Source organism: Sylvia atricapilla, chromosome 3 (genome assembly GCF_009819655.1).
Source record: "Sylvia atricapilla isolate bSylAtr1 chromosome 3, bSylAtr1.pri, whole genome shotgun sequence".
NCBI classification, from domain to species: Eukaryota; Metazoa; Chordata; class Aves; order Passeriformes; family Sylviidae; genus Sylvia; species Sylvia atricapilla.
Genome location: NC_089142.1, coordinates 102,142,732 through 102,160,195, shown reverse-complemented (window position 1 = coordinate 102,160,195; position 17,464 = coordinate 102,142,732). Strand labels below are relative to the sequence as shown.

The 17,464-nt window shown below is 43.3% G+C and overlaps 2 protein-coding genes across 2 annotated transcripts in view; both read right to left on the bottom strand.

Annotated features, from left to right (window-relative positions):
* Positions 1-17,464, bottom strand: part of MCM8 (minichromosome maintenance 8 homologous recombination repair factor) — a 341,212-nt gene that overhangs the window by 256,778 nt on the left and 66,970 nt on the right. The window lies entirely within an intron of this gene.
* COMMD1 (copper metabolism domain containing 1) overlaps positions 2,111-17,464 on the bottom strand; it is a 61,499-nt gene continuing 46,145 nt past the window's right edge. The window contains exon 3 of the mRNA XM_066316452.1: positions 2,111-2,250. Coding sequence (XP_066172549.1) covers positions 2,143-2,250 — 108 coding nt within the window. The 3' untranslated portion in view covers positions 2,111-2,142. The remainder of the gene's footprint in view (positions 2,251-17,464) is intronic.

The window sequence follows — 17,464 nt, the reverse complement described above, 5'->3', positions numbered from 1 at the left end:
CAGCTGAAGGCATCTGGGGAAACAGAACTGCTGGGGGCTCCAGGAGATGAGAGGCTGCAAGAGAAAAGGCAGCAGTGGGACAGGCATGGCAAAGGAAATGTGAATTCCCTGTGCAGTGACACAAATTGGCTTGAGGGATGTTTTCCCTTCTGACCAGACAGATGGGAAAAGGTGCCCTTCCCTGGCCCTGAAGAGATCTCACATCCAAGTGCAATCTGGCAACTCCACAAGCAATAAATCCTCAAGGGGAAGCGATGAGGAGTGCTTTAGTTATGGCACGGGAACATTGGATGTTGTCATCTCTATATTGGGACAAGCCCTCAGTGTAATTTTAGCTCAGGAGGAGGTTGCTTATGAAGCAAATATAAAATGGCAAGAGGCAACATTGCCTCCAACAAATGTGTGCAATGCAGCCTCCAATAAATGTGTGCAATGCAGCCTCCAATCAAATGTGTGCAATGCAGCCTCCAACAAATGTGTGTACACCTTCCAGTCAAGTGACAGGGCAAACCAGGATTGTGACCTTTTTCTGGAGCTCTCCTGCAAGGAGAGCCTTCCACCCTGCCCTGTACAAGTGCTGGCCTGCTCCAGCTCCTGCTGAGCCACTTCAGTGTGCTGGGACATCCTGGGCAAGGCGACAGCCCTGAAGGGAAACACAGGGAGCTGGAAACCCTCCTGAGAGCCTCTGTCAGGGGCAGCAGCTGCTCTGCACTTGGATGTTCCTGCACAGATAATGGGGCTCTGCAAGAGCCAGGAGCCATCCCCTGGCCCTGAGCTGCTTCTGGCAGATTCCTTCACTCACACAAAGGTTCTACTGATAAGGCCTCAGCCTGCCAGGCTGCCAAAGGAATTTTCTTGAACCACATTCCAAGCTGAGGGTGTACACACTTAAACACCTTGGGTTCCTGTGGAGAGAGCCAGAGCTGACCTGGCATTGCTTCTAAGTGCAGCTAACAAGTAATCTGTAAGTTCCCATGTAAAACTGTATTAAAACCGAGGAGTTCCTTTAACACAACAATCTACTCTGAGGGTGAACAATAAACACACCGGTAATAACAAGGGATTTGTCCCATAAGAATCAGCAAAGGAAACGTGATCAATCCGAGAATAGAGAGATTTGATGGACAAGTGAAATGTCTTTTGTTAACCAAAAGAATAATCAACAAGAAAGCTGATAACCAGTTAGAAGTTACCCTTGGGGTTTGTAAAAACTGTATAAAAGACAGCATGGCTTCCTACCTCTAAAATAATAATGGTAGAATAATAATAATAATAAAGGTATAGTAATTATGATGATGATGATAATAATAATAATAAAGAGAAGCCTTCTGAACTTTTACTGAGTCCCTCTGTGTGTTGTGGCCACCTCAACGACGACAGGTTCCATCTGAGGCTTTCTCAGGTCAAACCAAAGCAGGAAAACCAGGAGTAAGAGCAGCCAAGTCCAGCTGAGCTCTGACAAAGCACTGGCCCCTCCAACACACAACCCACTCCAGCCCAAGAGCCAGAAGGGGATGAGGGGGCTGGTCTTTGGGGAAACAGCTGGATCAGGTGCTCTACACGTGCAGGACGGCTCCTTTTGGAAAAGCAGCACCTCCCATTGCCCAGGAGATGCCCCCTTGATTGCTCCCTGGCTCCTACAGCCCTTGGGAACCACAGACTCCTTGGCAGCTCACAGGCACAGAGGGGTGTGTTTGCGCCCCTGCACTGTATCTGCTTTCCTGGGCTTTAACTCGAAGCACACACAGCTCACAGAGGTGGATTTGTCCTGTAAAGTCCATGGTTTGGAAGCATCAACATGAGCTCTCCCTAATCTGCCACAACTGGCCAATCTACCTTTGCTGTTCATCCAGCCCAGCATCCACAGCACCGGGAAGACTCCAGAAATGACTGAGGGACAAAAAAGAAAAGCTGCGCTACACTCCAAGGCCTGATTATGAGAAGCTTTGTGGAAACAGTGTTGCTGCTGCCGTGGAAAACAGGTTGGGAGGAGGGGATGAGGAAGCTCCACAGTGTGATTCAGGCCATTCTTGGGGTTATAATCTGGGTTTAACCAGCACCACCTATTTTATGAGCTGAAATAGGAATTATGAAAAGGTACCAAAGGTCATTTGTCTTGTAAGTTGCAATCTCTTTATTTGATTAAGTAGCCTGAGTCAACAAAGTCATACTTTCCTCTATTTCTGACAGCTTCTTCAGCATCTGGCTCACCTTGGCCTCATCAAACTCCAGGCAGAGAAACTCGGATTCCTACAAAAGAAGAGAGAACAATATTTGAGAAAAACAATTACATTTGATACCCCTGCAGAAAGAAACGTTCGGTGAAGAATTTGACAGCTCAACTCCAGTTGACAATGGATTTTCTTGCATTTTCCTGTCTGATTAGGAGGGCTAACTTGTATCAGTGATAAAAACCCGGGTGGGATCTGCCTGAGGCTGATGTGTGAGCAGGAGGATGCATAAGAAAGTGCACAAGAAGAATCTCTCACAGCGTTCCTTGATTAGGAAGCACTGGAAAAGTCAGATCTGAAGCAACTTGCGTTAACCCCTGAGGCTTGAGGAGCAGCATGCAGAAGACAGCACAGTTAACCTGAGTTAACTGTAATTAATGCTGAATTAGCCAATCTCCATGGATACCAGCAGACCTGGACAGCCTCAGCCTACCCTGAGCAACTGCTGCGAAGTGCGTCTGCAAAGGCAAAGCCTCTGCTCCTGCTGCATCTCCCCGGTTTTAACATCCTTGGTTTTTCCAGACCTGCCTAGAAAAGTCCTGAGCAGGTGTTCACCAACAGCTACCGCAGGAGGAGCAGCTTTTCTCAGCAGCCCAAACCAATCCCCAAACGCATCTGTAACAGGTTTCAATCGTTTCACAGCCAAGGCGTGACAAGATCTCTCTGTAACCTGAGCTCCCACTGCTCCGCGGCTGTTCAGAGTCTCTCTGCGACCTCCGGGGAAGGAGTGGGAGCGCCATCCGTGCAGGGACCTGGTTCTCCACGGGGTGACCTCCAGGGCCAAGCTGCTGCTGACACCTCAGGCTTTGCAGCCTCTGCACCCCGAGCCATGAGAGCCCATGAGATTCCATCAGGCCAGAGCTGCCCACGTGTCCTTGGAGATGTGCTGGAGCTGATTTCATGGCTCAATCACAGGGGCATGTGAGGGGACAGCAGGACATGGACATGCCTGCTTCTGGAGGAGATGGTTTTGCCTAAGCCTAATGCATAAGGGCTTTTTTTTTTTTTTTTTTTTTTCCCTCTTCAGGTTTTGTCAGACAAAAGGAATGTAAGTTGATCAAAACAAAATTCTTTGATTACACAGAACTCTTTGATTACACAAAGACACTGCCACTCCGGACAAGGGTAAGTGCACTCACCAAACATTCTTTTAGCTATAAAGCAGCTAAAACTCTCTCAATGTGGGCTAGATGGTGCCTGCTTACCCACTCTCATGTGGACCAACCTAAAACCTGAGCCAAGAGGGCTGTAAATCAGGCTGAGATTCCATTTCATTTAATGCTCTGTTAGTTTATCTCCCCCATGAAAAAACAGAAATCCTTATTCCTTCCCTAAGGTGTCCTCCAGGAGCACAAATGTGGTATCCCTGCTCACCGCCAGCAGGAAACAAAGCATCCCTTCTGATCCTTCCTGCTGCTAAAAGACAATTGAGCCCCCTTGGAGTAAAGCAAGGAAGGAGAGCTGGATGTCCCCAGGAAGGTGTGGGAATGGACACCCCGCAGCAACGTATCTGAATAATTCACAATACAAAGTGTTCCAGCCAAACTACCACCTGTAAGTATTGGTTATTGTTATCATCGGCACTTTGAAAATGTATCGAAGTTACAGAAACACAAAACTGTTCTAAGAATAAGTGCCTGGGAAACTAAATACCAGGACAACCAAAATGCGATAAAGGAGGCCATAAAAGCTCAGGATTCTCACCAATCGAATCTCCTAAAAGACACGTGCTGAGCTCATAAACAAAGCAGAAAACCAACCAAGAAATGCGCGAACGCCCAAACAGTAGTCTTAAAATTTATAACAATAAATGATTTCTGCTGAAATCGTATTCCTTCTGTCGTTCAGAAGTCCTGAGCTCGCACAACACCCATTTCCTGCAGCCGCCTTGGCTCTGTCCCTACACATTTTCCCACCCCTCCTCCCCTTTCACTGCCAGCCCGGGCTATGAAAAGGAGCTGCAAAACAAAACATCCAAGAAACACAAACTGCCCCAGCCTTGAATCGGGTTTTCTAGGAGCAGCAACAACACGGTGCTGCAAAAATATTTATATGAGAGACTGAGAGAAGCGCGACTTTTTCTGTCTCGGTAACTATACTTTAAAAAAAACCCCGTGTATTTTTAGAAAACCAACCCTCGCAAATTGAAAACTTAAAAAAAAAAAAAAATATATATATATATAGAATTGGTCTCTATTGCATCAGTTTGGCCAGCTACTTAAAATGCTTTCTAGCGACTTTGATACACGTCGTATTTTTAAGTTTTAGCCCCTACATTGGAATAACAGAAAGAAACTCTTCAGAATTCTGGTCCCATTTTATCCCCGTTCATTTCCCCTGCATTTGGAGGCGTCCTACAACAACACGGAGCATTTCAAAGGCGCCAGAGCCACTCGGAGAGTCTCAACTCCACGAGTGACTTGTAAGATCATTAGTGCTGCTTTGTCAAGGAATTATCGCAGCTTGAATTACCAGGAAAAAGCTCTTCAGACACTCCAAAACATCGCCTTGGGATGGGCGGGAATGCAAACACCGGCAGCCAAGCGCCGCCGGGCTTGTGCAGCTGCGAGGACTGCAGGGGTTTAGCTCGGATCCTTCCGGATCCTTTTGGGGCAGGCACTGCTGTGAAAAAGGAGCTTCGCAAAAATAAAGGGATAAAACATCACGGCCAAGTGCTTGGCCATAAACATCCTTTAGGTGTTGTGTTTTTTTTCTATCAGCCTGTTGCATACTCACAGACCGTCATGCGTTATTCAAACATTTATTTGAGTTTAGATGTTCTTTTGCTTGGTTTTAATCTTTGACTTGTCTTAGATTAAATCGATATATTTTGTTTCTCCTCGTGGTTCCTTCCTGTTGTTTTTAACCTCCCTGATAATGGAGAGTCAATAAATTCTTCCTTTGGGGCTCTGGTTTCTGCCACTGTTATCTTCATCCAGAGAGGGTAATCCACAAATGTGAGGAATTATCTAATTGCCTTCACCATTCTCTGAGTTAGTTACAGGAATAAAAGCATTTTAACATCACACAGTCTCCATTTTAATATTAGGCTATGGCCTAAGATATCTGGTTTTCTATTTCAATGTTCTATTTCACTACTATTTCTAAGTTTTCTTAATGGCAGAAATAAAAACTATATTCATACAGTAAAGTTATTCCAACATACATGCAGCATTCATTTTAATATTTGGAAAAAGCCAACTTTATAATCTGTATTTATAAGAACGCCAATGCAATTGCAGTGCTCTGGAAGAGATTCGATTCTCTTCTATTATTTTAGGGTTTGCTTTAGAGTAGGATGTTTTTTCAAGATTTAGCTTCCCCTTGCATATGTAAAAACTCAATCTGTAACATCCCCAAAATCTGCCTTCAAAAGAGCCTGGTACCTTTCATTGTGATTAAGAACTTAGATTAATTTTTCAGCCTCCCCAGGTTTTTTTGGTCAACAGAGACAAAAAAAGAAGTCTTTTCCACTAAATTCCACTAGAAGTTATTAGCAAAAGCAGGAGAGTTCAGAAGTGCTGCCTTTTTTTTGGACGTTTTGGGTTTGGCTCTGGTTAAAGCAGAGATGTGTTAGCACAGATGAAGATCTTACTGGTCCCATTTTCAGCAAAAATCAGCTTCAAACACAAAAGCCGGTGGGAGATAAATAAAACAAGGAGCTGCTCCCCAAGACATCACACAGCAAACGTGCCTGGGAATTCACAGCACATCAACTCCCCCAGCAACACCCACGGGCAGGAAAAAACGCCATTAATTAAACACAAAGGACAAAATACTCATTTCAGAATAAAGCCACTGCTGATATGTTTTTTTTCCCAATTTTGCAAACAAGTGGTAAGAGATTGTTTCTCTGGAGGAAAAAAACCCGAATGCATGGGCTTAGGTATAACCTGGTGCTGCCAAAAATCCGCTTTGTCTGCTAGTGTCAACTCCCCAAATTTGCTAATTCCATGTAAATCCTATCCTAATAAACCCCATCAGTACTATCCCAAGTGACAAGTGCAGTTGTATCTCAGCAGGAAGATCAACCCCACAATCACAGGATGGTTTGGGTTGGTTTTGGTTAAAGTTCAGCCCTAGACAAGGACACCTTCCAATGGAGCAGGTTGCTCAAATCCCTATCCAACCTTTGAACATTTCCGGGGATGGGGCAGCCACAACCCCTCTGGGCAAACTGTGCCTCACCACAGTCACAGTCAATTCTGATGTGAATCAATAGTCTAATTCTAAGAAATTAGAATTTCTTCCCAATATTTATTCTAAACTGACTTTCTTTTGGTTTAAAACCATTCCCCTGTCCTGGCACTCCGTAGCTGTGCCCAAAGTCCCTCTCCAGCTCTCCTGGAGCCCCCTTTAGCTACTGCAAAGGGCTCTGAGGTCTTTCCAGAGTCTTCTCCTTGCTGAATAAAACTCTTAGCCTGGCTGAGGTGCTCCAGCCTTTCATCACTCTCCATCTTCATCTCATCATCACTCTCAACGTCTTTCTCACCCTCCTTTAGACCCATTCCAGCAGGTCCATGGGGCTTCTTGGTCAGTGATGGTGAATGATGAGCCTCCATCCTCATGGCTCAGCCCCAGAGCCAGTACCTGCTCACAGGCTTGCATGGTACAGAAATGCAGATCTTGATTAAAACAAAACAAAAAACTAAAAACAAAACCCCAAAACCCTGAAAAAACCACCCAAAAACCCCCACAAAACAAACCAAACAAACCCACAAAAACCCACCCACACACACACAAAAAGGGTGTGTGGGGGGTGAGGATAGAAAAAAAAAATCCAAATCCTCTCCCCAATACCAAAGAAAGGCAAGAGAAAAGAAATGAAACACCACCTGCCTCAGCCCCCAGAATCTCAACAATAACCAGAAATCTCAAATGGAAATGAGACACTTTTGACCAGCGCAGGGACACGTTCTCCTTTCCAAGGCACATCCACAAGTCATTTTTGCAGTGAAGCTGCCAAGCTCCATCACAGAAGCCTTCCTTCACTGCACAACAGTCTCACTCACTACTGTGGGCATTTGGGATTGTGCTGCCCAGTGGCAGAAAATAAACCTTGATAAATTCCCCCCTGAACTATCAATTTGCTTCCAAACCTTTCTGTGGGTGGGTTGTCCCTGACACCTGGCGCACACCAGCCCCAGGTGGGACCTGTCCTGTCACATCTGCAAACATCTGCTGCAGGAATGTCACAACACACAACATCCATCCTGCATCAATGATCCAAAAATCACAAAAACATTGGATTTTAGTTCCTATTTCCTTCTTCAAAAATCACAGTAACAGGGCATCAAACTGGGGAGTTCCACTGGGTGGAAATATTTCATGTCAGGTGTTTAGGAGAGCAATTAGTTTTTGCTGTTAAGATTCTCATTTTTAGGAACATCTGATAAATGGTAAAAAGAAAATCAAACCACAGAAAGTTGCCCCAGACCAATGGAGAATGAGGAAAGTGTGAGATGCTGCATTGATTCTTCCATCACATTGCACCAATTGTGATCCCACTGCAAACTCCTTTTATATTCATTAATATTCTGCAAGATACACTGGGGCATATGATAACGACAGCAAAATCCAGATAATTCCACAGAAAATGCAATGGATGGCAATCCATTGATTGCATACTCCCACGTTTCTGACAATACTAAGTTCATTATTTTTAATTCAATTCTGAGCTATTTTTTGCTTCATAGCCACAATCTGCCCTTCAAAAACTCCAATGTAAAGTGCAATTCATTTCCATAACACTGTATCAAATGAAGCACAAATATTTGTATCTGCAAGTGCCTTTTAATTCTCCATTATTTTGGTATTACATGAACCAGGAACCTCTTAAGCAAATTATTATTACATCCCCTTAAAAAAAAAAAAGTTAACTTGATTGCAGATTTTTTAATACTTTTAATGTAACATCAAGCCTGTAATATCACAGATTAAGCAGATTAAGGATTGCAGAAAATGGAACAATTCCAGGGGATAAAAGCAGGTCCCTGATACTGCACAGCAAATGTAATGTCATTCCTTTTTACATTATCAGCCTCCAGAAAACAATCTACCTCATATTTTATATTCTCTGTGAAGAATGAGCATCTCTGGATGCAGCTCCCTGTGCCTTCTGGAGGTGCAGCTTTCTTTTCAGGAAGTGTTGAAGAAAACACCAAGCCAAGCCATAATTAAATCAGTAGAACTAATTAGAAGGTAGCACACTCTGCAGCTTTTCTCTATTTCGTTTGAATCCCAGCATCTTTGAGGGCACAGCTGAGCTCCAGCTCTTTCCAACCCTACAACAGTGACTGTGGAATGTTTAATTTTTAACAGGGGCATTTTTCCCACTGCTGCCTGACTGGTTTGAGGTAAATAGGTGTAATGGCACGCCAAATAAATCAATTAACCTGCTTAGGCTAATGACACTGTCTCAGGGACCCTGGTAGGCAACTCTGCTTGGGTCCTGAGCCAGCTGCTATTTAAACAAAGCTCAAAACAGAGCTAAAATCATTAACTAAGAAATGCATGAAGAGGTTTGAAACTTTTTTTTTTTTTCTTTTTGAAAAAAAGGAAGCTTTGGATTGAATTAAAGAAGCTCAGAATTGAATTAAAAATCATGAACTTAGTACAGTCAGAAATGTGGGGAGTATGAAATCGACGGGTTGCAATCCACTGCATTTTCTGTGGAATTATCTAGATTTTGCTGTCATTATCACATGCCCCAGGGAAAAAACAAAACAAAACAAAACAACAACAAACCAAAAAAACCCCACAACTGTACAAGGAAGCACATAAAGCCAGCATAAAAAAAAATTAAATTACCTTCGTATTGCTGTAAGATTTGAAACAAAGCATGTATTAAAAAACTAAATCTAAAATAAAACCTATATGTAACTATATAAGAATATCTCTGTATATGTAGTTTATAAAGTTATATATATCACAAGGAAAACCATATAAAAACCATTTCCAAACTCCATTTCTGGCAGGGCACCAGGCTCTCTGTCTCACAAGGGTGATGAGAAAGCTCCATCATCACTTATTCAAGGCCTGCCTGCTGTGTCAGCTCACTGCAAGGTGAGGTGCTCTCCTCTCCTCTCCCAGTCCTCTGCAGGGACCTCAGAGGGTAAATGCTCTTCCTCATTTATCAGCTGCATTTTTCCACCCTGTTTGACAGCTGCCCTTGTTTTCTGAACTCTGGGCTTGGTTTGGTTGGGATTTTTAAGGCTGCTCATGGAGCTGAAATATTAACCTACAGCTTTCCCTGGATGTGTTTTATCTCCCAATACTTTTGCTAGCCCTTGTTTTCTCAGTCTTGTAACACTTAATTGCAGTGTGGAATTAGTCTAAGGAGAAAAGTCCTGACTGGTGCATCTCCTGCTTTTACACCAAATCCAGCTTCTCTAGTGAGAACGTTCCTTAAATCTGCAATTACTTGTCATTACATTCTAATCTACCTATTACCTAAGATAGGAATCATTCAGCATGGCAAAAAAAAAAAAAAAAAAAAAAAAAAAAAAAAAAAAAAAAAAAAAAATCACTCATTATCATAATCCCCCCACACACACTTTGCCAGAATTACGTTTTCAACGAGTTTATGTTATTACCTAAAATGTTTTGGGAAGTATCCTATGAGAGCATCAACCCCTCCCTGCCCCTGAGGCATGTTTTTGTAACAGGGTATCAGTCACCAAGACCAGGCACTTGGTTAACTCCTAAAGATACATGGAAATTTCTGTGCTTTTAATGTAACTTTTCATTTGATCAAATCAGTGCCAACCACATTCCTTTCTGTTACTGCGAGACACAACACCAGGACAACAGGAAAGAACTCTGGGGTAAGAATTACTTTTATACCAAACCAACCAACACAGTTAAAATAATCTGCATTTTGAAATAATCCCGTAGTTGAAGAACGCACTAAAAATCTGAGCAGAGGATTCCTGACCTTTAGAAGGCTGTGTGACTTGGGATTCTGGCTTGCAGGCTGGATCATTTTGTTTGCAGCCCCAAAACACACTGCTCTTGCTCCCCCACAGCTCCTTCATGTTTATGTGTTGCATAAATGACTCAGGAATCCACGAATGTCCTGCCTCAAAGTATGACACCAAAGATAAAAGCTGAGTAGAAATGAATATCCTCTTCCAACCCAAGCCATTCCATGGTTCTGTACAGTGACGGAAGGGTCACACTTGTGGCTGCTGTTAGGAGCATGAAAGGATGAGGCAGGCAGCAGGAGGTCAAGCAGGAAAGCTCCACTGTATTTTTCTGACTCCATATATATACAATTTTACAAACAGGCCAAGATTGGCTACACAGGTAGCCACCTCTTCGACTTTGTTGGTGAACATCACCATTAATCATTTTTCTCCTCCCAGAGGAAAAGAATTTAAACAATTCTAAAAATACACATAGTTTACTTGAAGCTGCGTGAGAACAAAATGCAGACAGTGAAAAGCAGGCAAACTTGAGGCAACACTGTACCCCTAAACCAGTTTATTTTCCATGAGAGCAGGCAGTGCTGGCTCCTGCAGATGGCAAAGACCACAGGATCTTGGCTTTTCCACTTCAATCAGTCTCCAGTCAAGGCTATGACTGGTTTTCTCAGAGACCAAAGACTAGAATTACTCTGAGGCAGCATTTTGTAGTAAGAGGTGTTTAAAACCCCCCTTTTCTGCTCCTTTCTGACCTCTGCACATTAGCCCTGTGGCCTGGATTGCCTGAAACAAGAGCACATGAGCAGGTCCTGTTGCTGAAACGCTTCAACATCCAGAGCTGAACTAAAAGCACAAAGGTGTTTCTTTTGGCTGCTGCAAGTTGTGCAAGCAGTGAGGTAAGCCTACACAAATCCTCTGCTGATTTCTGTCTCTTAATGGCACCAGGTAATGCCCTCAAAAAGCCTCATCTCATGAAGTCCCTGTATTCTTCACCTAAGCTCTGAGATCAGCACGACCCAGCTGCAGCAAATACCTTTTGTGCCCACAAAATGGCGTTTCTCAGAGCTAATTTTGGCAGGGCAGCTGTTTGAGCCCTTCCTCCTCTCCTGGCCCTGTTCACAACGCCAGGCCTCCATTTGCTCCAGGGCATTTTAGCATCAGAGGAGGGAGAGCACATCTCCCCATCTCCTCCCAGGAACACTGACCCCCTGTCCCTGCCACACATCTGCAGTTACAAGCAAATCCACCTGGAAATGGATGGGGAAAAGTCACTGGCGTTTGGGGAGAGCTGCTCATCTAAAAATACATAAACAGGGAACCAAAGGCTTCAAAGTATGCCTGCAGTCCAGCCTGCATTCAGCTGGGCTTTCCTTCTTAAAATATTTAACAAGACAAAGCAGTCACACCAAAACGGCTTTTTCTTTTTGCTGCTTTTATGGCATCTATCCATAACCCTTCTGATGATCTGAAAATACAATTTATCAGGACAAAAGAAGCTACTCAGAGTTGTGTGGCCACTGCAAAAACAGTGAGACCAAAATAACTGTATTTTGGTTTCTTTTCTGCAATTTGAGTGTGTGAACTTACAAGGAGAGGAGGAAAAAAAAAACCCAAAAACTGGTCTAAATAATTTTTGGGGCTTTTTTCCACATTACTTTTAGAATGCCAACTTTGCTGTCTTTCAATTCACCATGAGAAAACTCTCAGAGAAAAGGGGGCAGCCACGTGTTCAGAGTCCAGCCTGGTTTACAGCCCCTCCAACACTGCTGCTCTTGCTGTTCCAGCCTCAGGACAAGCATCACACCCGGATTTATCAGCAAAAACAGCAGCTCCTGCTCAGTGTGGTGCAAAGTCCACTGAAGAGACTGAGAATCTCTGCACTGACCTCAGTGACTTTGGCATCAAATGCACAGAAATATCAGCATTTTGTGCCAGCAGGGAGACACCAGAGGAACACAGCTCGCTTCTGGAAATAAAGGGAAAGCTCCAGATTTGCATTTTTCTTTGCTTTTTTTTTTTTAACCACAGAACATGTCCTTGGTAATATTTGCTGCATAATACCTAAGTCCTTTTTCTTTTTTTTTCAGCCTCTTTTCTCGTGTGAGGTGAAAAGCAAAGGCTCACAGTGAAAGCTGGAGGTGCAACCCTGAAGAAATGAGCGTGGGAGGACATTTCTGCCTGAGCAGAATCCCACTGAAGCCAAGGGACTGCCCACACAGCCCTCCTCGCCTCAGTTAAAATTACAACTTTGTTTTATTCAATCTGGGATTTCACAATTCATTCTGGAAATCAATGTGGGCAATAGAAGAGCAGCTCTGCACTACAGTCACCACCACACCTGGATTAATCTCCTTAAAGGTCTCATCAGGACACCAATTCTCAACATGAATCCCAAACCAGCTTGGCCACAAGGATTGTTTTAAGGTTGGAACTTCACAGGCATCATGTTGAACTGTATTTTTCTCCAGAAAGATAAAAGGTTTGAGGAGAAGTTATCTAATTTTGGTTGACCTCCTGTTCTCAATTCAAGGGCAAGTGGTACTGAAGTAGAAATCATTTCCATAACTGAATTGCAGAGCAGTCATTTAACAATTAATAAGAAATCCACTCAGCAGATGGAAACTGAATAGGAATATAAACACATGAGAATCAGAGAAACCTCTGCACAAAGAAAGGCTTCAGCTCTTCCACATCAGATATTTAATTGGTTGTCTCTTTCTCATCGTGAACAAGGGGAGAAGAAGGCAATGAAATAAAAAAGAGCTCAATTGCTTCTCCTGAGGAAAATGGAGATGATGTGAACTGCTCATTTAGCTTTCTGTGCCTTCCAAGCAGAGGAGAAATCTCTTTATTTTTCTAAATTCTCCACAACAGCAACCTGTCTTTTTTGGCCTGGCCCCAGAGTTTGGACACTAGCCTTTAGCAGAGAGTGTAGGTTCTCCCCAGGGGTAAATCTGCAATGCCACAGCCCATTTCCCCTGCATCAGGAGAATGTCAGGTTTGGGACTGGCTCCCCTTGGCTGATAGGAGCTCACTGCCCTTGCAGTAGGACTGTGAGAAAGAGGATGTATTTCACCTCCTCCCCATCCCTGGGATGTCCTCCTGGGAGACCAGCCTAAGCACCAAGGACCTCATGGACCTCAGGGTGGCCTGGCACCCCAGGAGGGCACAGGGGCACCACTCCTGCAGCTCCTGAGGGGGAGAAGTCACAGAGCAGCTCTCAGATAAAAGAATCCTGACTGCTGCTGTGATTGCAGGCATGGAGATGAGCTGGAGACCAGCAACACACAACCCAAAGCCAATCCCTAAAGCAGCAGGGAAAAGGAGGGTGATGTGCAGTGCCAAATGCTGTACACTGATTTTACACTGCTGTCCTGAAGTGGGACTACAGTAAAATCTGTGTCCCTAAAATGCACGTGCTGCTTCTCTTTTCAAGCATCAAAACACTGCACGGGGTTTTTTAATCCTGGCAAGCCTTGGGGTTTGTACCCATGGCTGTTCTTCTTGCGTCCCTCTTGACCAAAAGGTGCTAATTGTGATAAAATACAACAGAACTGTGATAAAAATACCTGTGTTTGGTTTGAATATCTTGCTTTCTCAAACACCCTGCCTCCTGGGAAAACTAAGCCCTTAACTGTGAAAGGGCTGGGAGGCAGTGCATGGAAAGACTTGGATTCTTTTGAGGGCTAGCAGGAAAACAGGGGCCTGCATGGAAAGGCAAAGATGCCAGTGAGAACAGGGAATGTCTGTCTGCCTTCCCTTCCTGCCTCCAGGATTTTCATGTCTCTCCTAACCCTGCTAATGCCTCTTACATCTTTCCATGTCTATTACATCTCTCTTTAAGGCCAGGAGACAGGAGGTAGAGCATGTATGTTGCAGCAGCAATAAATAATTCAATTTTCAGGTTTATTTCCTCCTATTCTTTAAGCTTGCTTTTATCTGCCCCCCTGCTGAATGCCCGAGGGATTTTCACTGACCGGCCAACACTTGCACCTGGTTTTCCCTTCCTTCTCAAACCTTTACAGCACCCACAGAGCTCAGGGTTTACAAAACCCAAATGGCTCTGCTCCAAAGCATCATTTCATCTCCCTTCTGGAGACTTCTTTATTTAAAATCATACATTAATTAGCAAAGCTGGGTTCAAGTCATGTTAGCTGTTGTCATAAAATGTATATCTATTTTAAATATATATATAAATATAATAAATATAAGTATAATAGACAATATTATATATTATAGTGCCAGATATTATAAAATGTGCCTTAATTTCCTTGGGAAAAAAAAAAAAAAAAAAAAAAGGATTATCCTGAGATAAAGAGTGCTGGGAAGCAGTTTTACATTTGGAATGGCCCTTCATCCCACAAGCCCAATTAGCATTTCTGAAAACAAGGTGTAGACATGTAAAGATAGTTCTAAAATATCAGCCTGAGTTATGAGAAAGGTTTTGGCATTAATTATAGAGCTCCTGAAATAACCAGGGAGGGAATCTGGCATTTCTGACCTCCTTTGACTGGATCCCCCAATAAACAAGTTCTTGAAGAGAACTCAGCATCACCATTTAATGGGTTTGTGCCACTTCTGTATGCAGCCACTTAAAGGACTGTAATTAAAAGCTGATAAAACACCTTCAATTGACATTACAGACCTCAGCTTCTCATTTCAAACCAATGCAGGAGCAGTGCTTGGTTGTGGTTTGGGATTTTTGAGGTGGTGCAGCAGCAAAGCAGGGGAGGCACCATGAGCACCCCCTGCACCAAAAAAGCAACAACAACAACAAAAAGGAGTAACTTTCAAAGCAGGAACTTCCACTGTACGTTTTAAGAAAGCCAGCTTGTCACACCAAGACATCAAATACATCTTTGGTGTGCTAGAACAGCAGAACAACACACCCTGGCTGCAAAACATCCCAGAGGTGCTTCCCAGAAGGAACACTGAATCCACCCTGGGGATCCTGGGCTACTGCAAAGGGATCAGTTCAACCTTCAGGCTGATTTTTAAACAATAAAACAGGGCCTGACAACAACAGATTCGGGTTTTTAACCAAACCTCACTGTGTTTTTTCCTATCACACCATCTTCCCAAGGGGAATGCAGTCACAGACCTGGGGCTGGAAAGAGTCAGTGGTGAATCCTCAGCAGCAGCTCCAGAGATGCACCTGCAGCTCAGACCCTGAGGGGCCCTGCATCACTTGTCCTCACAAGAAAAAAAACAACATTTCTGTGTTTTCCCTGGCCCCTCAGCAAAGACAGTTATAGCACTCGAGAGATTCTTCACTGATGGGGCAGGGAAAACACAGAAATCAGTAATAATATGATTAAATCAAACAACTAAAACATGGGAATCAGACATCCATGAGAATGGAGCTGCCTGTGAAGCACCTGAGAGGAGCCATGAGGGATTTCCCTGGCTGGAAACCTCTCCTGAGGTTATCCCAGGTGGATAATGCACTCCCCTCCCCTCCCCTGCCTGCCAGAGCTCTCTTCAAGAACGTGTCTGATGAAATTTCCATCACGAAATCTCCAAGAAAGCCAAAGTCTTCCAGAATAGGGGATTCATTTTAGTGCTCTCACTGCAGATGAGCCTCAAAAACACGAAGTGGTTCTTGCACTGCATTTCTCTACAGAGGAGTTAAGGAGGAGGCAAGAGGGTCATTGGCCATGTCAAAAAAATCCTTTTTTTAGACAATATTTTTTATCTGGACCAGACCTCTAATGCAATTCCCTTTTTCTTGCTAGTTTTTGGTTGCCTTGGAATCCGTGCCTCAAAATGGTCATGAATAGAAAATTATAAGAAAATACATCTCCACTCACTCCCACCACACATTACACTGCTTCCTTTGTGAGCTGAACTTACTAGGACTTTTTCAAAGTGTGGAAAAACATATTTTTAACTGCTGCTAAAGATACAGTGAGTCATTAGTGAGCTCGGTGCCAGGAGATCGTGCTTTGTGAAGTCACTACTGCTCATTATTTCAAGAAAACAATTAGTCAAAATGAAAAACGAAACTCTAGAGCTTCCAGGAATGGGATGCTGTTCTTTGGATCATTCATGAAGAGGATGAAGGCAGTAACAGCTGTCTGGACCATCCCTTCACCCCTTTAAAATGGGTATAATAATTTGAGATAACCTCATCCATAAGGGACAATAAAAATAGAGATCCCCTTCAGGAGTTCTGGATGGGAAAGATGGAGGGATAGAAATGCTGAAAAATTATTCTGATTTATTGATCTGGCTGCATTCAACTCCAAGCTACCTACTTTTTAGTTTTAAACCAGAGTCTTAAGCATGTAAAAATAATAGCCTGGGAGGGATACTCATGGTGGAAGTAAGTTCAAAAAACAAACCCCACAGTGGTTAGAATTGGGATTAGACTTTCAAAAGACAACACATTGAATAAAGACTGTATTACCAGAAACAGAACATTTGAAACCCTTTTTCTTGTCATTAAAAAAATGAATCACCATACTTTCCCCCAGCTAACACCCATTTATCTGACTATAATGAGGGACTGGCATTTGCTTTTTTATTTGATGTCTACAGACTCACCCACCAGGACATAACTACTGCAGGAGCAAAAAGAACCTGGCACCCAGGTCTGAAGCACCAGCAGCTGTGAAAAGTTCTTTAGTCTCAGAATAGCCACATCCATATGGACAGATGCACTCAGCTCAATGAGATTTATTGCTATTAGATAAAATGGCCAGAAAAGCAGCTTTCCTAATTTTTTGTCTTAGGTAAAAGCTCTAATCACTGCCCTCTTAGTTTCCAGCTAGGAAGGGAGTTGTTGGGTTGTTTATCTCCCTTAAAAAAAACCCAAAAAAAACCCAAACCCAAACAGCCCCCCCCAACCTGTATTTTTGCTTTAGAGCTACCTCTGTGTGTGACACAGCCAGTATCCAGCCCTTACAGCAAAATATTTCAGGCTTCACAACTCCAAAAAGATGATCCCACGCTACAGACACTGTCCCAAGGTTGTATTAAACAGAAGAATTAATGTCCCCTCTCTCCCTAATTCTGCTGTTCATTTTTGGGGGCTGTTATCCACAGGTTGAGCATTTCAAAGTGTGCAGCAACACACTCCTACTCCCCAGCTGTAAACCTGGGGTATTTCATAGCAGCAGTATTTGACAAGTGGTAAATCCCACAGGTACTGGTGGATGTGCTGCTCAGTATTTAAAAACAGCTTTAAAAAGGCCATTTTTCAGCCACATGTAGAAATGGAAATGATGAATGTGCTTTTGCACAAAGTGGGAAAGAGGAAGAGATGCAGGGAAAAAAAAAAAAAAAAAAAAAAAAAAAAAAAAAAAA